Source organism: Hylobates moloch, unplaced genomic scaffold, assembly GCF_009828535.3.
Source record: "Hylobates moloch isolate HMO894 unplaced genomic scaffold, HMol_V3 SCAFFOLD_22, whole genome shotgun sequence".
In the NCBI taxonomy this organism is placed as follows: domain Eukaryota; kingdom Metazoa; phylum Chordata; class Mammalia; order Primates; family Hylobatidae; genus Hylobates; species Hylobates moloch.
Window position 1 is genome coordinate 16,020,055 of NW_026652297.1, and position 25,649 is coordinate 16,045,703.

Below are 25,649 nucleotides of genomic sequence, written 5' to 3' on the forward strand. Positions count from 1 at the left end.
AATAATCATTGTGGAAAGTAGGAGATGAGAGGAAATACAGTACGATTCCAGGTAGCATTAGGACCCATTTGAGGTTAGTGACCATGAATTCAAAGTGAGAACAGACAGTATGATTAGGTTTTTCTCCAGCCACATTCAGTGATACATGACAGGTAGAGAGTGGGCAGAAAGGTGGACTTAAGCAGAACTGTGATTCTGCCAAGCAAATATGAGGAAGCAAGAGAGGAGCACAGGAGATGAAGGGGAAAGTAAAAAATGTAATCACAGAATTTAAAAGCTGGCTAAGGACCGATAAGTGAGAACACTAAGTAGATAATGGAGCAGTAAAAAGGCGGCAGAATTTAATCATTTTAAGGGATGGTTAATGATTACTGAGAGTCAAAGGACTAGAGAGAGTTAGCTGAAAAGATAGGGATTGGTAGTCTGATAATTAAATGCTTGAAAATGAGATTCTAGAGGAGTGGCATATATTGGTAATGACAAGAGCTAAGGAATGGCAATGGGAATAAGTAGATGAGACACAGAGATAATCAAACTATCTATGGAGGAAAGAAAGCCAAGAAACTGTTAAGGTCAGAGTATTGTAAGCATCATCCCTCCAGATCCTAAGATCCTCAAAGTTATGATAAGAGTAATGTTAGAGAGAATTGACAGTGAGCTGGGTGCTGAAATCAATGAGCCAAGGAAATAACCCAGAGGTCAGATGATGACTACTTTGGTTGTTATGTACATTGGCTGGCAGTATAGGCTGGTAATATGAAAATCAAAGATGGGGTTTTTGAGGTAGAGAGAAAAGAGAATAGTCAGGAAGTGGCAATGAGAAGCAAGAAGGATATAGGGTTTGGGGGGAAAAGGTATTGCCAAAAAGGGTGGAAGGGAAGCAGTATCTGCAGTCTTCTGATTCTAAGCTCTTCAAATGTAAAAAAAAATTGGGATATAAAGGAATATTAAACACAGAAATTATAATTTTAAGTAATAATAATATACTGGCATTTGTGGGTGACAGGTCACCCGAAGTAAAAACTTGTAAGTGATCACACAAAGATGTTAAACAATGTTTCTCAAATCAGAATAAGCTAGGGGAGCTGGATACAATGCAGATCCCTAGGTCCTATGCCATACTGCTGGATCAGCAATTCTGAGAGCCTAAAAGCACCCTGGGAATTCTTATGTCCAGTGAAGAACTAATGGCAAGGACAGAATAAGAGAGTGACAGCCTTGTGCTGTTCCTTCATCTACTCTTGGTACTATTAGCTCACCACCTTCCCTTAAGTTCTCAATATATACAATAATCATGGAGTTATTCAGTCTTAATAAACACAAAGTCAGCAGAGAAGTAAGTGAATGCCTTATTACATCTAAATGGGAATTGAGAATAATCTGATATAGAGATTACTTTGTACAAAAAGTGCCATGTACTTTCCACATTTACTAAGCCCCCACTTTATTAGGTGCTTGAGATACAATGATATATAAGACAAGAACAATGTCCATAGAGGACTGCCTGTAACTAGTGGTCAATGTTTCCCAATGGGAGAGTTACTGGCATTTGAGGTACAATAATCCTTCCTGTGTGGAACACTCTTAGGCATGTTTAGTATCCCTGGTCCCTGTCCCCTAAATGCCAGTTTTATTATGCTCAGTCATTTTGACAACCAAAAAAAACATGCCTCCGTACATTTGCAAATGCTCCCTAAGGGTGGTACTGCCCTGTTGAGAACTGATAGCCAGTAATCCCGTTAACCCAGGGAACCAGATGATGATCGGATATATGGTGGATCACCCTCTCACCTTTGAAATAGCTTAGTGGCAGTCCTAAAGATAGTAGAAAATTGGTTTCAGAAAATAGTGCCATTAGAAACAGCATTTTCCTACGTGAAGGCTGACAATCACTATGAACAAATTATTACTATGAACATACCTCTATTTTTGCAGTTAACCTCTCAATTTCAGACCGATCTTCCCTGTGATTTTTGGTATTTCCTCTGAATTCCCTCATTTGCTTTTTCTGAAGCTTTTCATAGCTTCTCTTCAGTATGCGTAGCTGTAGAAACAGTTATTTCTATATTTAAAGTTTAAGAATTTGTAAAGAGTAGTGGTGATACAAATTGGTATTATGAAAACAAGAGCAGTGCTAACCAGTACTACTGAGAACATGTTAGATTTACAAACTAAAACACAAAAGGAAACTAAAAATCAAATATGTAAAACAAACACTAGTAAAGAAATATATTCAAAGAAAAAATTTTTTTTAAAAATTTTAAACAAAAGTTTTGTATTACAATAGCCCTGCACTTAAAGACCCTACCACCCAGCCCCACGATAAAGCAGCAAATAAAAACTCTTTTTCTTTCCTCTAGGTCTGTGATTCTCAAGCCATGCTCTTGCAGGGCACTGATATTCAGGATGCAGGAGAAGAGTACTTTGCAATTAAATCAGAATAAAAGCAGTTTTTTCCAAATCTGAAGAATAAAATTGAGTTAACGGACAGAATTTTCTTACTTTTCTTATTTATCCCAAAATGTTTCTTAAATCTTTGGATCTTCCATTATTTATAATCTAGTAACTGATAAAATTAAAATATTAAATGTAATTTTTGGTATCAAGTATTTCACAGTATTACATAAAAACAGCTCTATTTCTTTCAGGTACTCAACCAAGAAACATATTTTAGCATCTCTTCTAGGCAGTATTAAACCTAGAGTTAGGCAAACCTCTTTACCTGGATTAAAGAACAGAGAAATGGATTGCCACTCCTGTATCTTTCATGGAGTATGTATTTCCCACTTTACAAAGTAGAAACTGGCTTTCATTAACAAAGTTCTCAAGGGTGAAAGAGAGAGAACTACACACACAACATTTAACAAAACTAAAATCTCACTTCTTCATGTAGTTTCTTCAACTCCTGCTTATACTCCATGGTCATCTCTTGCTTGATTTTTTCATATTCTTCTACCTGCTGATGCAACATTCCAACCTAAAAGCAGAAAGGTGGTAGTATTTTTCACTATTATCATTGAAACAACATCCCTGAGATACAAAAATATAAAATAATCTCTGTATTTATTTGTAAATTCAAGTCCTCAAATGCATATATATGGTGATACCCCACTTCTTAGGAAGTCAAATACCTAGTTATTTAACAATTCTTAACACTGCCAAAAAATAGTGAACAAACAACTAGTTTTTAGAATTTCTAGGTTTAGATGAAAACTCTCTCTTTTTTTTTTTTCTTTTTGAGTTGGAGTCTCACTCTGTCACCCAGGCTGGAGTGCAGTGGTGCAATCTGGGCTCACTGCAACCTCTGCCTTCCAAGTTTAAACAATTGTCTGCCTCAGTCTCCCAAGTAGCTGGGATTACAGGTGCATGCCACCACACTTGGCAAATTTTTATATTTTTAGTAGAGACAGGGTTTCCCCATCTTGGCCAGGCTGGTCTTGAACTCCTGACCTCGTGATCCACCTGCCTTGGCCTCCCAAAGTGCTGGGATTACAGGCGTGAGCCATCGCGCCTGGCCGAAACTGTCTCTCTCTATCTGATTATCCTACCCAACCCTTTTCATCAAAAAAACCTCATGAAAATAAGAAATATAAAGTTTTGAGAGCCCTGGAAACCAACAATACTTCATAAAAAATCTAGAAGACCTTAGGAATAATTTCTCTACAATAAAGTACAGAATAGTAATGTCAGACAGGAAAACAAAAGGAGGCTTGTGCCTGCTTTACCATTTACCCAACTTCAGAGAAACGAGTTCCACCAACCATGGTAAGGAAGTTATCCTAACCCACTTTTCAATGACTTGATACCAGTGACATCTATTTTCTGCCAAGCCTTCACCTCCACGAGTATCCAGCAGTATTTCTTTTAATAACCAGCTAGAATTTCATCTACTGATAAGTAGGGAAGGAGAGGGAAAACAGGGAACGGAAGGGAGTAAACAATCACAATCTAGAACAGTAAATTTTTTTAAAGTACTAGAAATAAACTACTTATAAGAATGAGGAGTGAATGCAATTCCAATAAAAAATTATAGTGGAATTTATTTTTGTAAGAAACTTGAAAAAGTCATTCTAAAGTTCAAACTGAAAGAATGGGTAAATACAGCCAATAAAATGGAAAAGTCTAGTTTTAAAAAAAGATGTAAGTGACTGATGTAACTGAATTTCTGGATGAAAGGAAATTTTCTGAGCTTAAAACTAATGAAAAAGTAATTTTAAAATGATAAATTTAACCATGTAAAACTTCTGTTTTTAAAAAATCCAATTAACAAAATTAAAAGGTAAATAAACTGAGAAAAATATTTACAAAAAAATCAAATGACTTTTAACTTTTAGTATACAAAAAACTTACAAATTTGTAACAAGTATTAAGCTCTCAACAGAAAAATAACTCAAGGACAAGAATGATTCCCACAAAAATATAAATGTCCAATAAACATGAAAAAAGGCTTAACTTCACTAGTAATCAGAGGAAAACATCCGATGGCATTTTATATCTATCAAACTAGCAAAGATCTTATAAAACGAGACTTGTGCGGGTAAGTTATTGGAATCAAAGACCCATAAAGTGCTGAAATACAAAGCATGTGACTTTTCCAGAAAGCAATGTGGGAGTCGGTATTAAAACACTTATAAATATTCTTAACCTTGTGGGGCACTGTGGCTCACGCCTGTAATCCCAGCACTTTCAGAGGCCGAGGCAGGCGGATCACGAGGTCAGGAGCTCAAGACCATCCTGGCTCACACGGTGAAACCCCATCTCTACTAAAAATACAAAAAATTAGCCAGGTGTGGTGGCAGGTGCCTGTAGTCCCAGCTACTCGGGAGGCCGAGGCAGGAGAATAGTGTGAACCCGGGGGGCGGAGCTTGCAGTGAGCCCAGATCGTGCCACTGCACTCCAGCCTGGGCGACAGAGTGAGACTCCATCTCAAAAAAAAAAAAAAAAAAAAATCTTAATCTTGACTTGGTAAACACTACTTTTAGAAATCCATGTAAAAAAATCAATGTAGAGCCAGGTAGAGTGACTCACACCTGTAATCTCAGCACTTTGGGAGGCAGAGGCAGGAGGATGGCTTGAGCCCAGGAGTTTAAGACCAGCCTGGGCAACATGGTGAGACCCTTTCTCTACAAAAAAGGAAAAGAAGAAAATAAATGTAGATGTTAAGAATTTGTTGGGGCCGGGTGCGGTGGCTCACGCCTGTAGTCACAGCACTTTGGGAGGCCAAGGCAGGTGGATCACTTGAGGTCAGGAGTTTGAGACCAGCCTGGCCAACACGACAAAACCCCATCTCTACCAAAAATACAAAAATTAGTTAGACCTGGTGGCAGGTGCCTGTAATCCCAGCCACTCGGGAGGCTGTGGCACAAGAATCGCTTGAACCCTGGAGGTGGAGGTTGCAGTGAGCCGAGATGGCACCACTGCACTCCAGCCTGGGCAACAGAGTGAGACTCAGCCTCAAAAAAAAAAAAAAAAAAAAAAAAAATTGTCAATGGGGATTTGTTCTTTTATAAAGACTGGACAAATTGGAAAAAATCTGAATGTTTATAAATAAACTGTGAATGAATATAATGAATGAATGTACATAATAAAATATGCAAACATTAAGCTGTATTAAAATAGTTAACATGAAAAATGCTTATCATTTAAAAGACATATGGACATAAAAAGTATACTATACTAAAATCCCAATTTTGTGAAGGATTTTTACTGAAGTCTACTTACATAGCTTAAAGGAAATACACCAAATGTTAATACAGATTAACTCTGATTCAAGGTATTATGATTATTTTTTGCTTCATAGTTTGTCTTTTCTAAATTTTCTCCAATGGCTACTGCTTTTATTAGCAAGAAAAGAATATTTTTAAAAAGAAAAGAAAAGAGGCTGACCCTAAGCCCACCTACTTTGCTTTGATAAAGATCATGAGGACTCATCTGTTTGATTAAAACAAGTTGAAGAGTCTTAACTATTCATATTTCCTAGCCTACAATCCACCAGAAGATCCAAAATTAGAAAGTGTGGTAGGCAGAAGGGGTAACTACAATGCTCAGCAGAAATGAGCAATAGCTTTTAGCAAAGACAGAAGAAAAAAGGGAAACAGATTACCCCAAAAGTAGACTCGTGTCTACACCGCTATAACCCGTAAAGACAAAGCACATCAAGCACATCACTATGTAACAGCCATTACTCCTAACATAACACAACCAAGAGAAAAGGCAACCCTCAAAACACCACACACACACACACACACACACACACCCCTCCTTAAACTTTCAGTAGTGTGGCCTTTTGGCCCTCTATCACGTTAGACAAGACCCACCTGCAGAATTATAAAAACTTTAAATGATTTCATAAGATCTGCTAACAGCATGGGAGCTGACTAGGGAGTTCTCAAACTTAGCCTAAAGAGTTCTTTGACCAAGGTTTTTAAAAATTGAAGACAAAGAATGGGGAAAAAAAAAAAAAACGGGGACGGCAAGATGGCTGACTAGACACAGCCAGGAGGAAAAGCTGCCAATGAGGGACTGAGACAACTGGTGTGCTCCTAACAGATCTTTAAAGGGGGTCATTGAGAGCGGATGGAGGGAAGACACAGAAGCTGGGCTGAAGGGGGAGGAAGCTGGGAACCATACATGACGCGACTATGCACCTGGACTCATTCCTGGCCCAAACAGCTCTGGAAAAACAAGTGAGCTGAACTAGAAAGCAGCAACCCACTCTTGCCACGGGCCTCTGGAACCCCTCGACCACCATGAACACTCAAGTTGACAGGGTGAGCCACTTAGAGAAGTGATAGGGGCAGCAAGCCAGCTGACATGGAGCCCAAAGGGTTTGGTGTGGGAGTATCTGTGGTGGTGCATGGCCAGGGATAGCCATCCCCCTAGGCTTAACTGGCACCCATAGGAGACTTCAGCTCTAAGGCAACTGTTGGACCCGAACTCTGCGGGGTGGTCTTGCCCATCATATGGGGCTGGTCTCACCTGACCACCCCTTGGCCTGCTGGCCTCTCCCAGGGCCCCAGCCTGGCCACACATGCTTACAGGGCAGCCTTGGGTGGCCTGGGGGACTGCATCATAGCTTCTGTGCTGGCAGACTATGCCTGACCAGCAGAAAGCTCCAGTGGAGTGGCCGCCATGGCTATGTACCAGCCTGTACATTCAGTCCCCATACTGCAGCTTCCCTGGGCCCACAGCAACTCCCCACATGGCTTTGCTGGCATGTGCCTATGCCGGCATGTGCCTATGCCGGCAGGTTTTGCTTTTCTTGCCCCACCAGCAGGCAAGTGTACATGTATCCACCTTGCCACTGCTGTGGCAGGAGTGCAGTTCATCTCCCATGTCCCCACTGACCAACACTGCAGACAGAACCTTGGTGGGCACCAAACCAGCCAGCCCCGCCTCCATCAGTGCCCCTTCCTTGCACCAACACTGCCGTAGGAGTGAAACTAGGCACAGAGAATAGCAGATCCTCCCCTGCACGGAGCAACCACTCCTGTTTGCAGTACACAGAGAAGGCACACAGACCTGCAACCACCAGCTCCCTGCCCCCAAGCCAACACCACTACCAGTGCCACTGCGTACAGTTGCCAGCAGGGGCCCCCGCTCACCTCCCAGCTGTGTTGCCGCCTCCACTGTGGTGAATGCTCTCAGGGAGGCAGGCACCCTGGCACCCACCAGCACCCTGCCACAGCTGACAAGTGTGTCCCCCACTGCACTGCTGCTACCACTGCTGCTGGCACATGCAAACAAGGATGAATCCCACTGTCACCGCACTATGAAACGCTTTGGCTGCCACCACCCATTGGGGTGTAGTGACTAGTGGTCCGGGAGCACTCTGACCCCCCAATGCAGTGGATTCCTAACTTCAAGGAGCCAGAGAAAAAAGTTAGGGCCCAATACAAGCCCCCCAGAGTTAGAGCACACAGTCTAGGAGTTGGGAGCTGAGCAATGGCCACCTAAAATCTTCCAGGAACACAGCCAGTTGGCTGAATCCACCTTATACTACAATCAAACTCTCAAGGTCATCAAGTATGATAAAAGGAAAAAAAAAAAAACTCATCCAAGGGTCAGCAACTTCAAAGATTGAAGGAACGTAAGCCCGCAAAGATGAGAAAGAAATAGTGCAAGAACTCCAAGAACTCAAAAAGCCAGAGTATCTTCCTTCCTCCAAACAACCATATCACTTCTCCAGTAAGTGTTCAGAACTGGGCTAAGATGGCTGAAATGACAGAAATATAATTCAGAGCATGGATAGGAACAAAGAACATTGAACTACAGGAGTATATTGAAACCCAGTCCAAGGATGCTAAGAATCATGATAAAACAATGCAGGAACCGACAGACAAAATTAGCAGTATAGAAAGGAATGTAAGCAACCTGATAGAGCTGAAAAGCACACTACAAGAATTTCATAATACAATCACAAGTATTAATAGCAAAACAGACCAAGCAGGGGAAAGAAATCTCAGAGCCTGAAGACTGGCTTTCTGAAATAAGACAGTCACTGACAGACAAAATAGACAGTACAGAAAGGAATATAACCAACCTGATAGAGCTGAAAAACACACTACAAGAATTTTATAATGCAATCACAAGTATTAATAGCAAAATAGACCAAGCAGAGGAAAGAATCTCAGAGCTTGAAGACTGGCTTTCTGAAATAAGACAGGGAAGAACAGAGAAAAAAAGAATGAAAAGGAATGAATAAAACTCCCAAGATATATGGGATTATGTAAAGATGCCACATCTACAACTCATTGGTGTCCCTGAAAGAGATGGGGAGAATGGAACCAATCTGGAAAACATATTTCAGGATATCATCCATGAGAACTTTCCCAACCTAGCTAGAGAGGCCAACATTAAAATTCAGGAAATGCAGAGAACCCCAGTAAGATACTCCACAAGATCATTCCCAGGACACACAATCATCAAATTCTCCAAGGTCGAAACTAAGGAAAAAAATGTTAAGGGCAGCCAGAGAGAAAGGGCAAAGGATATGAACAGACACTTTTCAAAAGAAGGCATACAGGCAGCCAGCAATCATATAAAAAAAGCTCAACATCATTGATCATAAGAGAAACACAAATCAAAACCACAATGAAATACCATCTCACATTGGTCAGAATAGCTATTATTTAAAAGTCAAAAAATAACAGATGCTGGCAAGGTTGCAGAGAAAAGAGAATGCTTATACACTGTTGGTGGGAGTGTAAATTAGTTTAACCACTAAGGAAGATGATGGTGATCACTTAAAGATATAAAAACAGAAATATCATTGGACCCAGCAATCCCATTACTAGGTATATATCCAAAAAAATCTAAATCGTTCCATCAGAAAGACACATACACATGTATGTTCACCGCAGCACTGTTCACAAGAGCAAAAACACAGTATCAACCTAAATGTCCATCAATGGTAGACTAGATAAACAAACTGAGGTACACTGGAATACTATGCAGCCATAAAAAAGAATGAGAGCACGTCCTTTGCAGGAACAGAAAACCAAATACCGCATATTCTCACTTATAAATGGGAGCTAAGTGATGAGAACGCATGAGACACATAGAGGGGAACAACACATACTGAGGCTTACTGGAGGGTAAAGGGAGAGAATCAGGAAAAAAATAACTAAGCGGTACTAGGCTTAATACCTGGGTGATGAAATAATCTGTACAACAAACCCCCACGACACAAGTTTACCTATATAACAAACCTACACATGTACCCCTGAATTTAAAATAAAATTTAAATTTTAAAAAAAGAAAAACCATCACCTTTCTGACTACAACGCTTCACAATCACTCTCATTTGGCTCTCTTCTTTCACTAGAATCACCTATATCCCTTGTGAACCCACATCCAGAAAAAAACACTTTGCCAGTATGACCCTGTGACCCTCTTAAAGATCCCTGTCCTTGAGAGTCACACCTAATGATTCCTCCTTCCTGGATTGATCTGAATTTTCCTGATCTCTTGGCACTTTGAGTCTTTGCATCCATCACTAACAGATTAGATCAATCCCAAATTGATCTAATTACAAATATCCTGCTTATTGACAAGGAGAAAGGTAGGAAGTAAAATGTTTTTAAGACAAGGAGCAGTAAAAACTACCTCTAGGCAAATTTGTTAATTAATAAAGAAATGCAGATGACAGTACCAGATCCAAAAGAAAAAAGGAGAAGAAATACAATGAAAAGAGACTAAAAGAGAGTGCATGTTTGATCTGCAAACCAAAATGCCAGAACAGCTCCTCCAAGTCTGGCTGAAATGTCATTTGCACACTCTATATAGTTAAAGAGCAATGCAAAAAGTCCATCCTCAAAAAGGTAAAAAGTATTCTGGAAAAATGATTCCGAAAAAAACACTAAAAACAATAATGTGGAATTCAACATCCCCCTCCCAGAAAATAAAACTTCAGTAACACTGAAAGGGAGAAATGAGAGCTTCAATTTAGTTAATTGGACTATTGATTCTTATGCAATACTAAGTCACTCACTGATCATTAAACAAGTGAGAATATTAGCTGTTAATGAAGGTAACAAGACTAAGATATTCACAGATCTTCTAGTATTTCCTACTACAAGAGTTCTAGAATAAAACAAAGTGGGGAAAATTATGCATGTAAACAGAATATATTAATATAAAAGAAATAAGCAAGTAGAAAAATGTACTTTGTGTAAATGTAAAAAGATAAATGTGAAAAGACAAGGACTTTTAATGTTTAAAGCAGAAAGCAAACATGCTAAGTCATGTTCAACCATTTCCAAACTTTCAGGCCCAAAGGGGAACAATCCAGAATACCCATGGGAAAAAATACACAAAATGTACATTTTCTACTACTGAAAATGGGAATTGACTGTTGCTTTTTAAAATAAACTTAAATTGAAAGTAAATATTTGCACAGAAAAGTACAGCTCTCTTTTTGATAAAACATTGAGCTGTTTCATACCCCTATAGTAACTTAGTATTATTAGTCTTTTAACTTTTAGCCATTCTGGTGTATGTTTAGGGTTATCTTGTGATTGTAATTTGCATTTTCCTAGTAACCTGTGAAACCAAGCACCTTTTCACATGCTCGCTGGTCATTTTGATATCTTCCTTTGTGAAATGATTACTTGTCTTTTGCCCATTTTTCTACTCAGTTAACTTATTAATTTATAGATGTTCTTTATCTTTTGTTGGTCGTATGTTGTAAATACATGAAATGTTCATTATTTTAATATAGTCTAAATTAGTAACCTTTTATCATTATTTTTTAAGAAATCTTTCCCTGCTCCAAGGCACTAAGATTTTCTCTTATGTCATCTTCTAGAAAATTTTCAGCATTTCACATTTAAATTTGTAATCCATCTAGAAGTGAATTTGGTGTATGGTATAAAACTAGGAGTCAAAATCTTTCTTTTTCCCCCATACTGTTAATCAGTTGATCCAGTGACATGTATTGAAAAGACTCCCCACCACCTTGCAGTGCCATCTTATCATGAATCAAATGTTCACATATGTGGGATCTCTGTTATGGGACTCTTTATTCTGTTCCATTGGTCTGTTTTTCTATCCTTGCAATATCACACTGTCTTAATATAGTTTTTAATAAATCTTGTTTTCTAGTACCCTAAGCACTCCACCTTAATTTCTCTTCATCAAGATGGTTTTGGCTACTGCCATATAAATTTCAGAATCAACCTTGTCAATTTTCACTTTAAAATATACTGGAGTTTTAATTAGAATAATACTGAATTAATAGATCAAAACTGGAGAAACCAATACCTTTAAAATATTGAGTCTTTCTATCCATGAACACAATCTATTCTTCCATTTATATCAGTTTTAATTTCTCTCCATAATTTAGAGCTTTCTGTGCAGAGGTCTTGTACCTCTTTCATTGGATTTACTGTATTTGGTGCTTTTTTGATACTCTTGTCAAGGGTATCTTTTTTAACTTCATTTTTAATTGCTTTTTGCTGGTATAAAGAATCAATAAATTTTCGTAAATTAACCTTTAACTCAGCAAACCTACTATTTCATTTGCTAATTCTAAGTCTGTCTACATAGATTTTTTGGGTTTTCTGTGTACACCAACAAAGCATGTGCTAATTACTGCAGTGGTATTTCTTCCTCTCTAATCCTGTTATCTTTATTTTTCTTGCTTTATTGCACTAGCTACACCTCCACTACAATAACAACAACAAAAAAAGTGGTGATACTGGGCATCCTTGTCTCATTCACAATCTCTGAAGGAAAGCTTCTAACAATGGGTTACATTAATTGCTACTTGCTATGTTTCTTATATACCATTTTACTAGATTAAGGAAATTCCCTTACATTTCTAATTTTCTAAGGGATTTTAATATTTTTATCACAAATGGATAACTGAATTTCATTAAATTCTTTTTCTGGATTGAGATAACTATGGTGTTTTTTCCTCTGATAATGTGATGAATTATATTGATTTATGAATGTTGAAACAACCTAGAATGCCTAGAATAAACCTAAGTTAGTATGTAATATCTTTTCTAAATATTGCTGGATTTAATTTGTTAATATTTTGACTAACAGTTTTATATTAACATTCACATAAGACTGGCCTGTAATTTTCCTTAACTGCTACATCCTTGTTAAGTTTTGAAATAAAGATTATGATGCTTCATAAAAGGAGTTAAGAAAATCTTATCTTTTCTTCTGTTCTCTGGAATATTTTATATAGAATTGGTGTTACTTATTTCTTAAAATGTCTGGTAGAATTCACCAATGAAGTCTACTGGGCGCAAGAGATTTATCTATGAGCAGGTTTTTCAATAACAGATTCAATTTAGCCAGGCGTGGTGGCTCACGCCTGTAATCCCAGGACTTTGGATGGCTGAGGCGGGCAGATCACCTGAGGTCAGGAGTTTGAGACCAGCCTGACAAACATGGTGAAACCCCATTTCTACTTAAAAAAAAAAAAAAAGCAAAAATTAGCCGGGCATGGTGGTGCGCACCTGCAGACCCAGCTACTCGAGAGGCTGAGGCAGGAGAATCACCTGAACCCAGGAGGCAGAGGTTGTAGTGAGCTGAGATCACGCAACTGCACACCTGCCTGGGCGACAGAGTGAGACTCCATCTCAAAAAAAAAAATCAATTTAACAGGGTACTGTTCACGTGTTTCAACCTTTCTTGTGTGCTGTGCTTTCCTAGGGATTTTTCTATTATATCTAAATGTTTTACTGTGGGGGGGGGGGGGGTGGGTACATGGTCATTCATAGTATCTTTTTATAACTCCTTTACTATTCAGAGGCTCTATTATGGTTTCTCTTTTTAATTGCTAACATTAGTTATTTCCCCCCTTTTTTCTTAATTAGTCTTGCCAAGGTTATCAATTAATTTTTTTCAAAGAGGATGGCTTTGTTCATCCTCTTATACATTTGTTTCCTATTTTATTAGTTCTGTTCTTATCTTTATTACATCTTTTCTTTCTGTTTTCTTTGGTTTTAATTTGCTGGGGTTTTTTTGTTTTTCTTGAAATGGCTACTTAGATCACTTTCAGCCTTTCTAATATACATAATTTTAGCTGTATATAAAATGTAGCTATATGTATACACACATAGATAACATTCTAGGCACCACATTAGCTGCATTCCACAAGTTTTGATACGTACCATATTCATTATCACTCAGTCCAAAATATTTTCTAATTTTTCATTGTGATTTCTTTTGATTCATGGGTTATTTAGAAGTGTATTGATTAATTTCCAAGCTTTTGAGGATTTTTCTGGTTGTCTTTCATTGTTCTGAGCTCTAGATTAAATCCACCTTGGTCAAAAAACATGATTCTAATCCTCTGAAATATGTTGAGACATGCTTTATGGCAGTAGTGGTAAATGGTCCATATTCACTTGGATGTGTATTCAGCAGTAATTAGGTACAATGTTCTATTTAGGTTAATTAAGTCAAGTTTGTTAACTAGGTTAAGTTTGTTAATCTTGATCAAATCTTCACCTTAACTGAGGTTTTCTCTGCTTGTATCAATTGAGAGCTACTTGTTAAGTCTTCCATGATTACCATGTACTTAATTTTTCCCTTAATTCTGCCCATTTTTCTTTGTATATTTTAAGGCTATATTATTAAGTATTTATAGAATTGAATTATTAAAGCAACCTAACTGATCCATTCATAATTTTTAAGTGTCCCTAGATCTTTAGTATTGCTTCTGGCTTTGATGATTACTTTGTCTCATGCCAATACAGTTACATCAGTTTTCTTTTGGAAGTTTTCTCATGTCATATCACTTCCAAGCTTTTACTTTCATTTTTAAAAAATGTCCTTCTTTTTACATTCTTCAAATTTAGCAAGTTCTTTTCCCAACCTCTTGAGATGAATCAATACCTCAATAATTTTCAGCCCTTCCTCTTTTCTAATATATGCTCTTATGGCTATAAATGTCCCTCTGACATATTTTATCTGCATTCTGTATGTCTGATGTTGTATTTTCATTTTGAATTCAAAGTATTTTCTAATTTCCATTGTGATTTCCTCACTGACCCATGAATTATTCAGAACTTCATGTCCTAATTTCCAAATGTATGCAGATTTTCAAGTTATCTTTTTCTAACTTATTTCCACTATGTTCAGAGACCATACCTGTGACGTCAAGCTTTTGAATTGTATCAAGATTTACTTTATGGCCCAGCATACGGTCAATTTTGGTAAGGGTATTTTTTGTGCTAATAAGAATGTGTACTCTGAAATTCTGTTGTATAACATTCTATATATAAAAATTAAGTTTGCTGATCATCTGTTCAAATCTGTATTCTTTCTTATGTTTGTCTCTTATTCCATCAGTTACTATGAAAAATGTGTTAAAATTCTCCCCTATGATTGTGGCTTCATCTGTTTTTTCCTAGTTCTGTCACTTTTCACATACAGGTAAGAGAGAAAGAGGATTTTCTTTTAAAACTATTTAACTAGACACTTACATTACATACACAGATATTTTCATCTTGGTTTGAGTCCCCCCAGCAAAGTGTAGGCTGAGACATGGACTTCAGGGCAACTGGAGGTGACCCCAGAAAGCACAGTGAGGACACTGGAAGAGCAAGGCAGAGAAGGAAGGAAAGCTAATAAAGGATGTGCTATTGAGCATATTAAGCATATTACTGAAGTAAGCAGCTGGTGATGAATTCCACTGGGAACCCACTAAGGAACCAGATGGAATCTTTCAGAATCATCCCTCTGAGGAATGGGAAGTTGGAGAATTCACCTAGTCCCTCCACCACTTGAACCTTGACCTAAGACCTAAGAGTGTTAACTCCCCAACACTTCCAGATTTCATCTAAGCAGCTTTCCAAGGCCCCAGAGAGAGAAACAACGTGTGGGGAAAAGAAAGAGAGATCAGATTGTTACTGTGTCTGTGTAGAAAGAAGTAGACATAGGAGACTCCATTTTGTTCTGTACTAAGAAAAATTCTCCTGCCTTGAGATGCTGTTAATCTATAACCTTACCCCCAACCCTGTGCTCCCTGAAACATGTGCTGTGTCAACTCAGGGCTAAATGGATTAAGGGCTGTGCAAGATGTGCTTTGTTAAACAAATGCTTGAAGGCAGCATGCTCATTAAGAGTCATCACCACTCCCTAATCTCAAGTACCCAGGGACACAAAGGATGCAATGCCACAGGGACCTCCGCCTAGGAAAGCCAGGTATTGTCCAAGGTTTCTCCCCATGTGATAGTCTGAAATATGGCCTCGTGGGAAGGGAAAGACCTGACCGTCCCCCAGCCCGACACCCATAAAGGGTCTGAGCTGAGGAGGATTAGTAAAAGAGGAAGGAACGCCTCTTTGCAGTTGAGACAAGAGGAAGGCATCTGGGCAATGGAACATCTCCCTATAAAACCCGATTGTATGTTCCATCTACTGAGATAGGGGAAAACCACCTTAGGGCTGGAGGTGGGACATGCAGGCAGCAATACTGCCCTTTAATAAGGCATTGAGATGTTTATGTCTATGCATATCTAAAGCACAGCACTTAATTCTTTACCTTGTTCATGATGCAGAGACCTTTGTTCACGTTCACGTGTTTATCCACTGATCTTCTCTCCACTATTATCCTATGACCCTGCCACATCCCCCTCTCCGAGAAACACCCAAGAATGATCAATAAATACTAAGGGAACTCAGAGGCCAGCGGGATCCTCCACATGCTGAACGCCGGTCCCCTGGGCCCCCTTTTTTCTTTCTCTGTGCTTTGTCTCTGTGTCTCTTTCTTTTCCAAGTCTCTCATTCCACCTAACGAGAAACACCCACAGGTGTGGAGGGGCAACCCACCTCTTTAAACAAAGTATACTACAAGCTTGTCCAACTTGTAGGCCACAGGCCGTATGTGGCCCAATACAGCTTTGAAAGTAGCCCTACACAAATTTGTGAAGTTTCTTAAAACATTACAAGATTTTTTTTTTTAAGCTTATCAGCCAGCATTAGTGTTAGTGTATTTTATGTGTGGCCCAAAACAATTCTTCTTCTTCCAGTCTGGCCCAGGAAAGCCAAAAGATTGGAAACCCCTGTTATGGTAGATGTTGACAGCGCACAAGGACCTATATGTAATAGCTAAAAGGAAATCAGGAGGCAAAGAGGACATACTACAGGGCACAAAGAATGTCTACTAAAGTTACATATCCTGAAATTTCACATTTTCTCATTATGAAGTATTTTTCTTCACCTTGAGTAATGCTTTTGGCTTCTGCTCCAATTATACTTTTTCAAACTGTTTGCATGTTATATATTTTACCTTTTAATTTCAATGTTTTTATATTTCTATAAACATTAAATAATAATTGCATGTTTATCTGATCCAGTTCGACAGTTTTTCTTTTAATTAAGCCAGTTACTGCATTTACATTTAACAAACCTATTTTGATTTAAAGCTGTCATCTTGTTACATAATATTTGTACTTAATAAGCTCTGTTCCTTTTTCTCTTCTTTTTTGCCTTCTTTGGGACTGATTACTTTTTTTATCATTCCATTTTTCTCTATTAGCATGGAAGATATTCTCTACTAATATATACTTTAATTGGTTCCCTCAAGATAAAAACATGGATTTGTGACTTAACAAGGTCTAATGTTAGTTATAAATGGTTTAATTCCATTTATCCCAACCTGACTTAAATATAACACCATTGCCACCATAATTTTATATATACATTAAACTTAAAAGGCAATTACCGTTAGCTGGGCACAGTGACATGCACCTGTAGTCCCAGGTACTTGGGAGGCTAAGGTAGGATTGCTTAAGCCCAGGAGTTCGAGTCCAGCCTGGGCAACATAGCAAAACTCCATCTACTATTGTTGTTTTATACAATCAATATTCATTTAGATTTACCCATAAATTTACTACTGCCTTTCATTTCTTCCTGCAGCTCTGAAGGTCAATCTGGGATCACTGTCTTTCTACCTAAAGAACATTTTTTAATATTTCCTTAGTGCAGGTCTGCTTGTAACCAGTTCTCTCAATTTTTGTTCATCTGAAAATGTCTTTATTTTACCTTTATTCTGGATACAGAATTCTCGTTTGGTAGAGGAAAAAGTCATGTTCTTTCTTTGTAGATATTTTATTGTTTCTGGCTTTCACTTTTTTGGCTGACAAGTCAACTGTTAAGAGCTATTTGTAGATAATCTTTTTTTTCTTTGATTGCTTTTCAGATTTTTCCCTTTGTCTTTAGTTTTCAACCATGGTAACTGTTTCTTTTTACTTATCTTGCTTGAGATTCTTGGACTTCTTAAATACACGGCCTTCCTCACTTTTGGCAAAATCTCAGCCAGTATCTCTTCAAATATTGTTTGTGCCCATTCTCATTCTTTTTTCTCCTTCAGGGATTCCAAAAACACTTACATTAGACTTTCTTGTTGTCTTCTCTTTCTCATATCCTTTCATCCATATTTTCTATCACTTTGCCTGTGCTTTATTCTAGACATTTTCTTCTGTCACATCATCTAGTTCACTAATTATCCCTTAATCTTTAAGACCTTAATTTCAGTCATTCTATTTTTCAATTCTAAAATTTCCACTCGTTTTTTTTTAGTTTTTAATTCCTTTTCGAAATTCTCAATCTTATCTTTTAGTGCTCTGAATGCAATAAACATTGTTATTGTAAACTGTGTGCATGATAATGACAAATATCTAGATTTATCATGGGTCTATTTCTATCGTCTGCTGCTTCTACTATTTTTCATTTGTGTTGTCTTGTCTCTTGGTCTTTATTGTCTGAGGTTATTTTCTGAGCAAGTATCAAGCATTATATTTGCAAAATTATTTGAATAATCTGAAACCCAGAATGGTAATTTTTCCTTTGAAGAAAATTTACATTTGCTACCTCCAGGTTCCTGGAAGCCCTAGCACTTTGGAGATGCCTGGGGACAGTAGCACTCTTAAGTTTAACTTAAACTGATTTCAGGGATTCAGATGTTTGAAGCTGAGTGGTTTTTTCAAGAGGGCCTGTTCTGGTCCATCCTCACTCCTAGGGTGCAGCCTTTCAGAGTCTTTAGCCAAACTGAGGAGGTGTTCAGAGCCATCATGGACCCCTAGCCCCTTAAAGTTATCAAAAACACCACTCAACCTTTTATCCTCTCGGCTGCCTTCTATACTTTCAGTTAATAATGGCCCCAAACCCTGGACACACCTCCCTGAACCTCTCGCCCAGCCCAGATCCCAGCCTGGTAATTGTTCACCATCCTGATAGCATTTTACTTCAAGCAAAATTTTTTTTAAATCTAACTTACCTATTTGTCCTCAGTGAGTGGACTGGCCCAAATTACCTAATTTGCCATTATCAAACATTAAAGTCTGAAATAATTCATATTTAACTGTAAACATCCTGAGGGAAATTTACTTCTAAAGCTGATTTCTACAGCCAGTCAAACTTTCAATCAGGCCTGAAAATAGAATAAAGATTATTTTCAGATATACAAGATCTCAAAACTATGCTCTATCAAAATGGAAACATAAACATATAAATATGGTGACAGAGAATGCAAAGAAGCACAAATACAGGAGCACAGAAAACCTCCAGAATAATGGTGAAGGGAGTTCTCATGATGACAGCTATACAGCTATCCTTGAAAGCAACCTATCCACATTGGAGAATGGCAAGCTCCAGGAGAGATGTCTTCACAGGGAAAAGAAATGAAAGAAAAGAAAATGGACAGATTACTTGCCTTGTTTAAACACAATGACGAAGATTTACACCTGTGTCAGAGATTTCAGAAAGAATCAATGGTAGGCATGTTTAAAAAACCAAATGAAAGTGAGACAATTAGTAATTTCCAGGAAAACAAAAAAGCAGTACAAAAAACAAGTCTGCTTATAATTACACTACCTGACTCAACTGTGAATAATATTTACCATTTTAATGATGTAAATACTGAATATTAATCTAACAAAAAATTAAGATACACATTCCTGGAAGGATGAGGGGATGATAATTGTAGTAAGAGAGCAAAACCCCTTATCTTTCATAGTACCAAGTCATTAAACAGCTAAAACTATAAATGAAAATACAGCAGTAAAAAAGGTTCCTTGGAAACATAGGGAAAATGCCAAAAGGAGTTAAAGGCTTGAAATTACTCCTCACAGAAGTAAGAATCCTAGGTTCAGAGGGGTGGGGAAGATTACTATTTTTTCTTATGAGCCTTGTAGAATCATTTTTCTTTTTATTTACTGTGACAAGTATAAATATTAAAGGTGAAGAAAAGTTTAGGAACATTAAATGCTAATAATGATGGAAGTTACTTGTCCAAGGCCATTCAGCTGAAAAGAGGCAGGGCCAGGACTCCAAATTTCTTACTCATTTCATAAAGTCAACCTGCCCTGTAGGGAGCTAGAAGATAATAACAGCAGGAATGTCCATTAAAAGCAACCCAGTGCCAACACTGTAACCAGAAACACAGAAAGCCTTAACTTATACAAAATAAGTTGCTTATATTAGTGATCCACCAAGTATGATTTGGAGGTGGGCTGAAGTTATTCACAGACAGCAATCCAGCATAAGAAGCCTGAGGCAGAGTGTAAATCAAGTATGTCATGAAACATACCGTTCAGTGTAACTGACATTCTTACAAGCAAAATTTTCTCAGCAAAAGATGGATATACACTGATTTTAGCTGTTAACAGTTCTAGCTGTTTAATGACTTGGTACTATGAAAGATGAGGGGTTTTGCTCTCTACACTGATTTACATTCTGGTGCAAGCTTTTAATCTCATCATGGACCTGTCATTTGATTAGCAGTGATTTACACAGTAGGACTAACTACTTCTAGGTCTGTACTTTTCAAACAAGTAAGAATGACTGATGTGGTTTGGCTGTGTCCCTACCCAAATCTCATGTTGAACTGTAGTCTTCAATGTTGGAGAAGGGGCCTGGTAGGAGGTGATTGGCTCATGGGGGCAGACTTCCCCCTTGCTGTTCTTGTGATAGTGAATTCTCATGAGATCTGGTTGTTTAAAGGTATGTAGCACTTCCCCCTTTGCTCCGTCTCCTCCTCCGCCATGTGAAAATGTGCCTGCTTCCTCTTCACTTTCTGCCATGATTAAGTTTCCTGAGGCCTCACCAGCCATGCTTCCTGAACAGCCTGTGGAACTGTGAGTCAATTAAACCTCTTTTCTTCATAACTTATCCAGTCTCAGGTAGTTCCTTATTGCAATGACAGAATGAACTAATACAATGACAAAAACATAAAGCCCTATTTTCTAGTTCTTGTATCATATACTGCTCAAATTGGATTATGAATGTGTTATAACACATACTTGAAAGATGTGTTTTGATTCTGGAAAAATTTTGTCAACCTCCACTTCTTTTCCGAGTATGGAGAAGTCAAAAAGGCAAAGAGTGGAAATCCACAGAGAAGTCAAGGGAAGAGGATCAGCAAACTTCTAATTAACCAAGCACAATTGCTTTGCCAGGAACATCAGCAAAGGGGACCAAATGAAAAGGTGACAAAGTGCTCTGCCCAAAGAGGAAGGCAGAGTTCAGTGACAACAACCTAAAACCTCAGAAGAAGATACCAATCCCTCCATTACCCTCTAAACTGCTACCCGTTAACCTGATTCGCCAAGACATTCTGTGTGCCAACAATTAAAGCTGAGCACCAAAGGCCAGAAATTAGATGCACATAAGCATCCGTGTGCCTTCACCTACCCAAAACAAAAGGACATTCCTAGCACAGCAAAAGAGGCCAGAATTCGGAAATCATTACCAAAAAAAAAAAAAAAATCAAAGGTAGACAAGGGGTAAACGTCCCTGAAAAGTTCTGAGGAGACATCCTCCTGAGGTGGCTCTTCCCTCTCGGGGGGTGCTGCCTGCTTTGGAAGAGTCTGCTGCTCTCCTTGGAGGAGTTAATATGGCTGTAAGACAACTTCTACCCCAGGTGCTTTGCTGGCCTCCAGGGCCAGAACTGCAGCCACGGTGGGACACCAGAGGGCAGAGGAATCTCCACAAGAGAAGACCATGGGAGAAGTCTCCCTGCAGATACAGATGGTTGGGTTCACCTCCAGTTTCATGCTAGAGAAGCCTGGGCTCCAGAAATGCAAGAAGGGAAAGTGAGTGCACTCTTCTTGCTTCCCGCCTCCCGATTTTCCACCCCTGCACCTTGAAGACAGTAAGTTGTGCCCCAAATGTGTTCACAGGTACAAGGTCTTAATAAAAAGCATCCAGTGGGAATAAAATACCAGAAAAAAAGGCATATATATGGTAATTAATAGTAGAAAGGCTCAACAGTCAATTCCGTGGTGGTGTTGCTGATAGGTGAACTCCGGTTCTCTCCACAACTGCTTACAGTCCATGCAGACTGGTGGATTGCAGGTGTTAGACTATGACACGCAGCAGCGCCTGCTGCTTCAATGGCTGAGATATAGACTCTAATTTTAAAAAGGATAAAACATTTCACAAATTACCATTAATTCTAGTTAATACATAGAAAAAGTCATTTATAGTACACTTCTAAAATAGAAATGACTTCAACAGCTACAGCTCTTTTAAGTGAAAATTTCTTCAGCTGAGCACTAAGAAAACTGTAGTTTGCTCCTGTGCTCAATTTCCCTCCCTAGCATACTGACAACTTTAGGAGATGCTCCATTCCTATTGTAAATTTCACAAAATGTAAAGTATTTTAAGGCAGAGAAAGGCTGTTAATTCTCTCCCTCCCCAAAAAACATGATTTTTAATATTCAAAACAATATTTGTTTTCTTAATAACCTGAGACTTCCATAGTTTGATTCTAGGATAGAAACACAAGGCACTTTGTATTATTTCCACCTATAAGTGCTTTGTGCATTTCTGTTGTTTAAAATATTTAAGGTTGCTCCCCGCTCATAAATACATATTAAATTTATATATACTCAAAACCTGTTGGTGGTACAGGTTGGATCATTTGTTTTTAAAATGACTTTATTTAGGTATGACTGACATACAAAAAGCTGCACATATTTAACGTATCCAATTGAGTTTAACTTTTAATTTTCTGTGTATTTCCTAAATTTATAGTCCTGTGTGTCTTGGAACAGATCTGTTTTTTACTTCTCCTGTGTTTTAATGGCAGTCTCCAATATTGTCTTATTATTACAAGTAGGGGATTTGCTTTGCCCCTTTAATGAAGATACAAAAAATAATGCACTGGAAAGAGTGGTAGAATTGGAAAATTTGTAACCATCATGATTACTTAATAGGTTTGGGAAAGAACCCTCAACAATGTTAAAGCAAGAGAAGAAAGTTTGTTGACAAGTGATATGGTTTGGGTCTGTGTCCCTGCTCAAATCTCATGTGGAACCATAATCCTCAATGTTAGAAGTGGGGCCTAGTGGGAGGTGACTGGATCATGGGGGCAGATTTCCCCACTGGTGCTGTTCTCGTGGTAGTGAGTTTTCCTGAGATCTGGTTGTTTAGAAGTGTGTAGCACCTCCCCCTTCACTCTCTCTCTCCTGCTCCACCATGTAAAGACAGGCCTGCTTCCCCTTTGCCTTCCGCCATAATTGAAAGTTTCCTGGGGCCTCCCCAGAAGCAACTATGTTTCTACAGAACTGTGAGCCAATTAAACCTCTTTCCTTTATAAATTACCCAGCCTCAGATTTCTTTATCACAATGTGAGAACAGACTTATACAAGAAGCAAAATATTTTCATGATCTCATAGTGTTGTTCCTTCCTGCCCTTCATTGGTTGTTGGTGGTCATAATTTTTCAGCACAATAATAAACACATTTGTTCCTTTAAAAAAAAAAGCAAGAAAGAAGTGTTGTAATACAACACAATCTCACACACGAATTCTATGGAATAGATTCCCATTACTAGATTATCCTCAGAAATCTACTTCTAGAAACTTAATCAACTTTCAGCAGCCCAATCAATGAAGTAGCAAATTGACCAGAGAGCTGCAATTCTAAACCTCTTGTATGTCCCCAGGCCAAACTTAAAATCTTCATATCCTTACCATGGAATCTATCCATTTAATCCCTTAAATCTCTCTTAATTTCTCTTTGAGAGAAATTTTGATGTCAAGGGCATTAAGTAACAGCAATAATGTCCGTGACATCAAAACTAAGCCACAGGAGTAAGTTCAAATTTAACATCACAGTGACTAAATATTATCATAATCATACATAATTCTTTAATAAGTTTCTAACAAAATAAACAATCTATTTATCAACCAGAAAACCACTTTCATTTCAACTTGCTAAACAGAATTTTGTTTTGCCCTAGGAGAAACAAAGTGCTAGCTAAGTAGCCTACCATAAAAGGAACATTGACCCTGCCTAAATTATGATTTTTTAAAAATCAAACAAGATTACCATTCACTGTACTTTTGCATCACCTTCTGTATTTTTGCATGGTGTGTAATTTTAAAATATATTCTCAAAGGTTTACTCAAATTTTAAATTAATCGCAATTTAGCAAACAGCATTAACAGAAAACTTTGATACAGCCAGTGTTACCATGTACTACTTTGACCCAAGTTGCAAATGGCCAACCAAAGAGAAATTTTCTGGGTAGGCATAATAACATTTTTAACAAGTCAAACTCTTTCCTTTTTACGAGAAACATTTCTAAACTATTCTTAATAAGTTTTCTCAAAAAAATCACAATCTCAGTGTGTACCACCCGCAGAAGTGTGCCTAAATAAGCTGATGACAGCTTAATGAATGGTGACCCTACTGGTAGGAAAGGTCTTCAGAGTGAGAAATGGGACCAGTGCTCTTCTGAGAGCATCCATATCCTTCTGAGATTGACATCCATACCAAAAATTAACAGGCAACTCTCATACATAAATGCTTTCTACTTCCCTTCCAATATTCTGTGTACTTCCTCCTAATTTACCAGCTAAATTTATGAGAAGGCAACCAGCAAATATTATTAAACTTTTCCCCCAAATTACCAATATCAATGAGTAGTGGGACTGCAAGTGATTTTTATTTTCTTTTTTTCTTTCTTCTCCCCTAATTTTCAACATGGTAAACATGGTTTTTTTTTTTTTAAAGATTCTCTTAATTTTGTTTTAAATCTAACCAAAAGAGGCAAATTCTTTAATCTGGAACTTGTTTTGTAATACCAGCCATATAGTGAAGCCAAAAGCAATTTCCATGAAACTCAGTGAATGTTAATATGAACATGTAATATGATGAAGGTTAAACAAACAATGTGTGGTACCCTTTTACATTTTCTTAAAGAAGTTATGTATATATTATATGTAACCAAGGTAAAATGATCCTTGAAATAAATGGTAATATTCTTATACATTTTCACAATGAATTTTTCTTCTAAAATAAAACGGCAGAATTATAATAAAAAAAGATAAAGAAACTAACTTGGTATACAAATTCTTTCTTCAACAAATATTTAAGAAACACATTTAATATAAAAGACAAGATAAAAATATCAAAAAGAAGAACAAATAAATTGCTTTACCTCTTTATGTGTCACATCCAACTGACTCCTAAGAGTCTTAAGTTCCTGTTCACGGATTTTCAAGCAAGTTTCTAGAGCATGTGTTCGTCCTTCCCATTCAGATTTTTTATGAGCCACCATTATGTCAATCTGTTTCATGAGCTCCTGTAGTTCTGCTTCACAAGATGTCAAAAATCCCCTATAAAGAAGAACAGATCATTAAAAAAACAGAAGATATGTTCAAGTGACTTTTCATCTTTTTCATGTAAAAATATAGCAGATGTAAATCTACCTGAAGTAAATAATTAAATGACAATTAATGTCAATTAATAAATTATCAGAAGCAAAGAATAGGATTGCTGAGCTTTTGCTGTTTTTTTTTTTTTGAGATGGAGTTTCATTCTTGTTGCCCAGGCTGGAGTGCAGTGGCACGATCATGGCTCACTGCAACCTCCACCTCTTGGGTTCAAACAATTCTCCTGCTTCAGCCTCCCGAGTTGCTGGGATTACAGGCATGCGCCACCATGCCCGGCTAATTTTTATTTTTAGTAGAGATGGGGTTTCGCCATGTGGGCCAGGCTGGTTTTGAACTCCTTACCTCAGGTGATCTGCCCAGCCTCAGCCTCCCAAAGTGCTGGGATTACAGGTGTGAGCCACCATGCCCGGCCTGAGCTTTTACTTTTAATGCTCATATTAAGATGATTACTTATTCCACAGAATATCTTATCTTCCTCTCATAGCCAACCTAAAGCCCAAGT

At 37.9% G+C, this 25,649-nt stretch overlaps 1 protein-coding gene across 14 annotated transcripts in view; it reads right to left on the minus strand.

The window, feature by feature from the left end:
• Positions 1 to 25,649, minus strand: part of CEP63 (centrosomal protein 63) — a 165,149-nt gene that overhangs the window by 118,201 nt on the left and 21,299 nt on the right. For 12 of the 14 annotated variants that reach the window (XR_009211720.1, XR_009211721.1, XM_058433771.1 and 9 more), the window contains 3 exons: positions 24,913 to 25,090; positions 2,882 to 2,977; positions 1,922 to 2,044 (listed from right to left, as the gene is read on the minus strand). Coding sequence is in view for 12 of the 14 variants with exons in the window: in XM_058433771.1 (XP_058289754.1) it covers positions 1,922 to 2,044; positions 2,882 to 2,977; positions 24,913 to 25,090 (397 nt within the window). In the remaining 2 variants the exon portion in view is untranslated. Of the gene's footprint in view, positions 1 to 1,921; positions 2,045 to 2,881; positions 2,978 to 14,948; positions 15,059 to 18,742; positions 18,896 to 24,912; positions 25,091 to 25,649 lie in introns of those variants that run through there. The other 2 variants (XM_032144236.2, XM_032144239.2) reach the window with 2 other exon arrangements.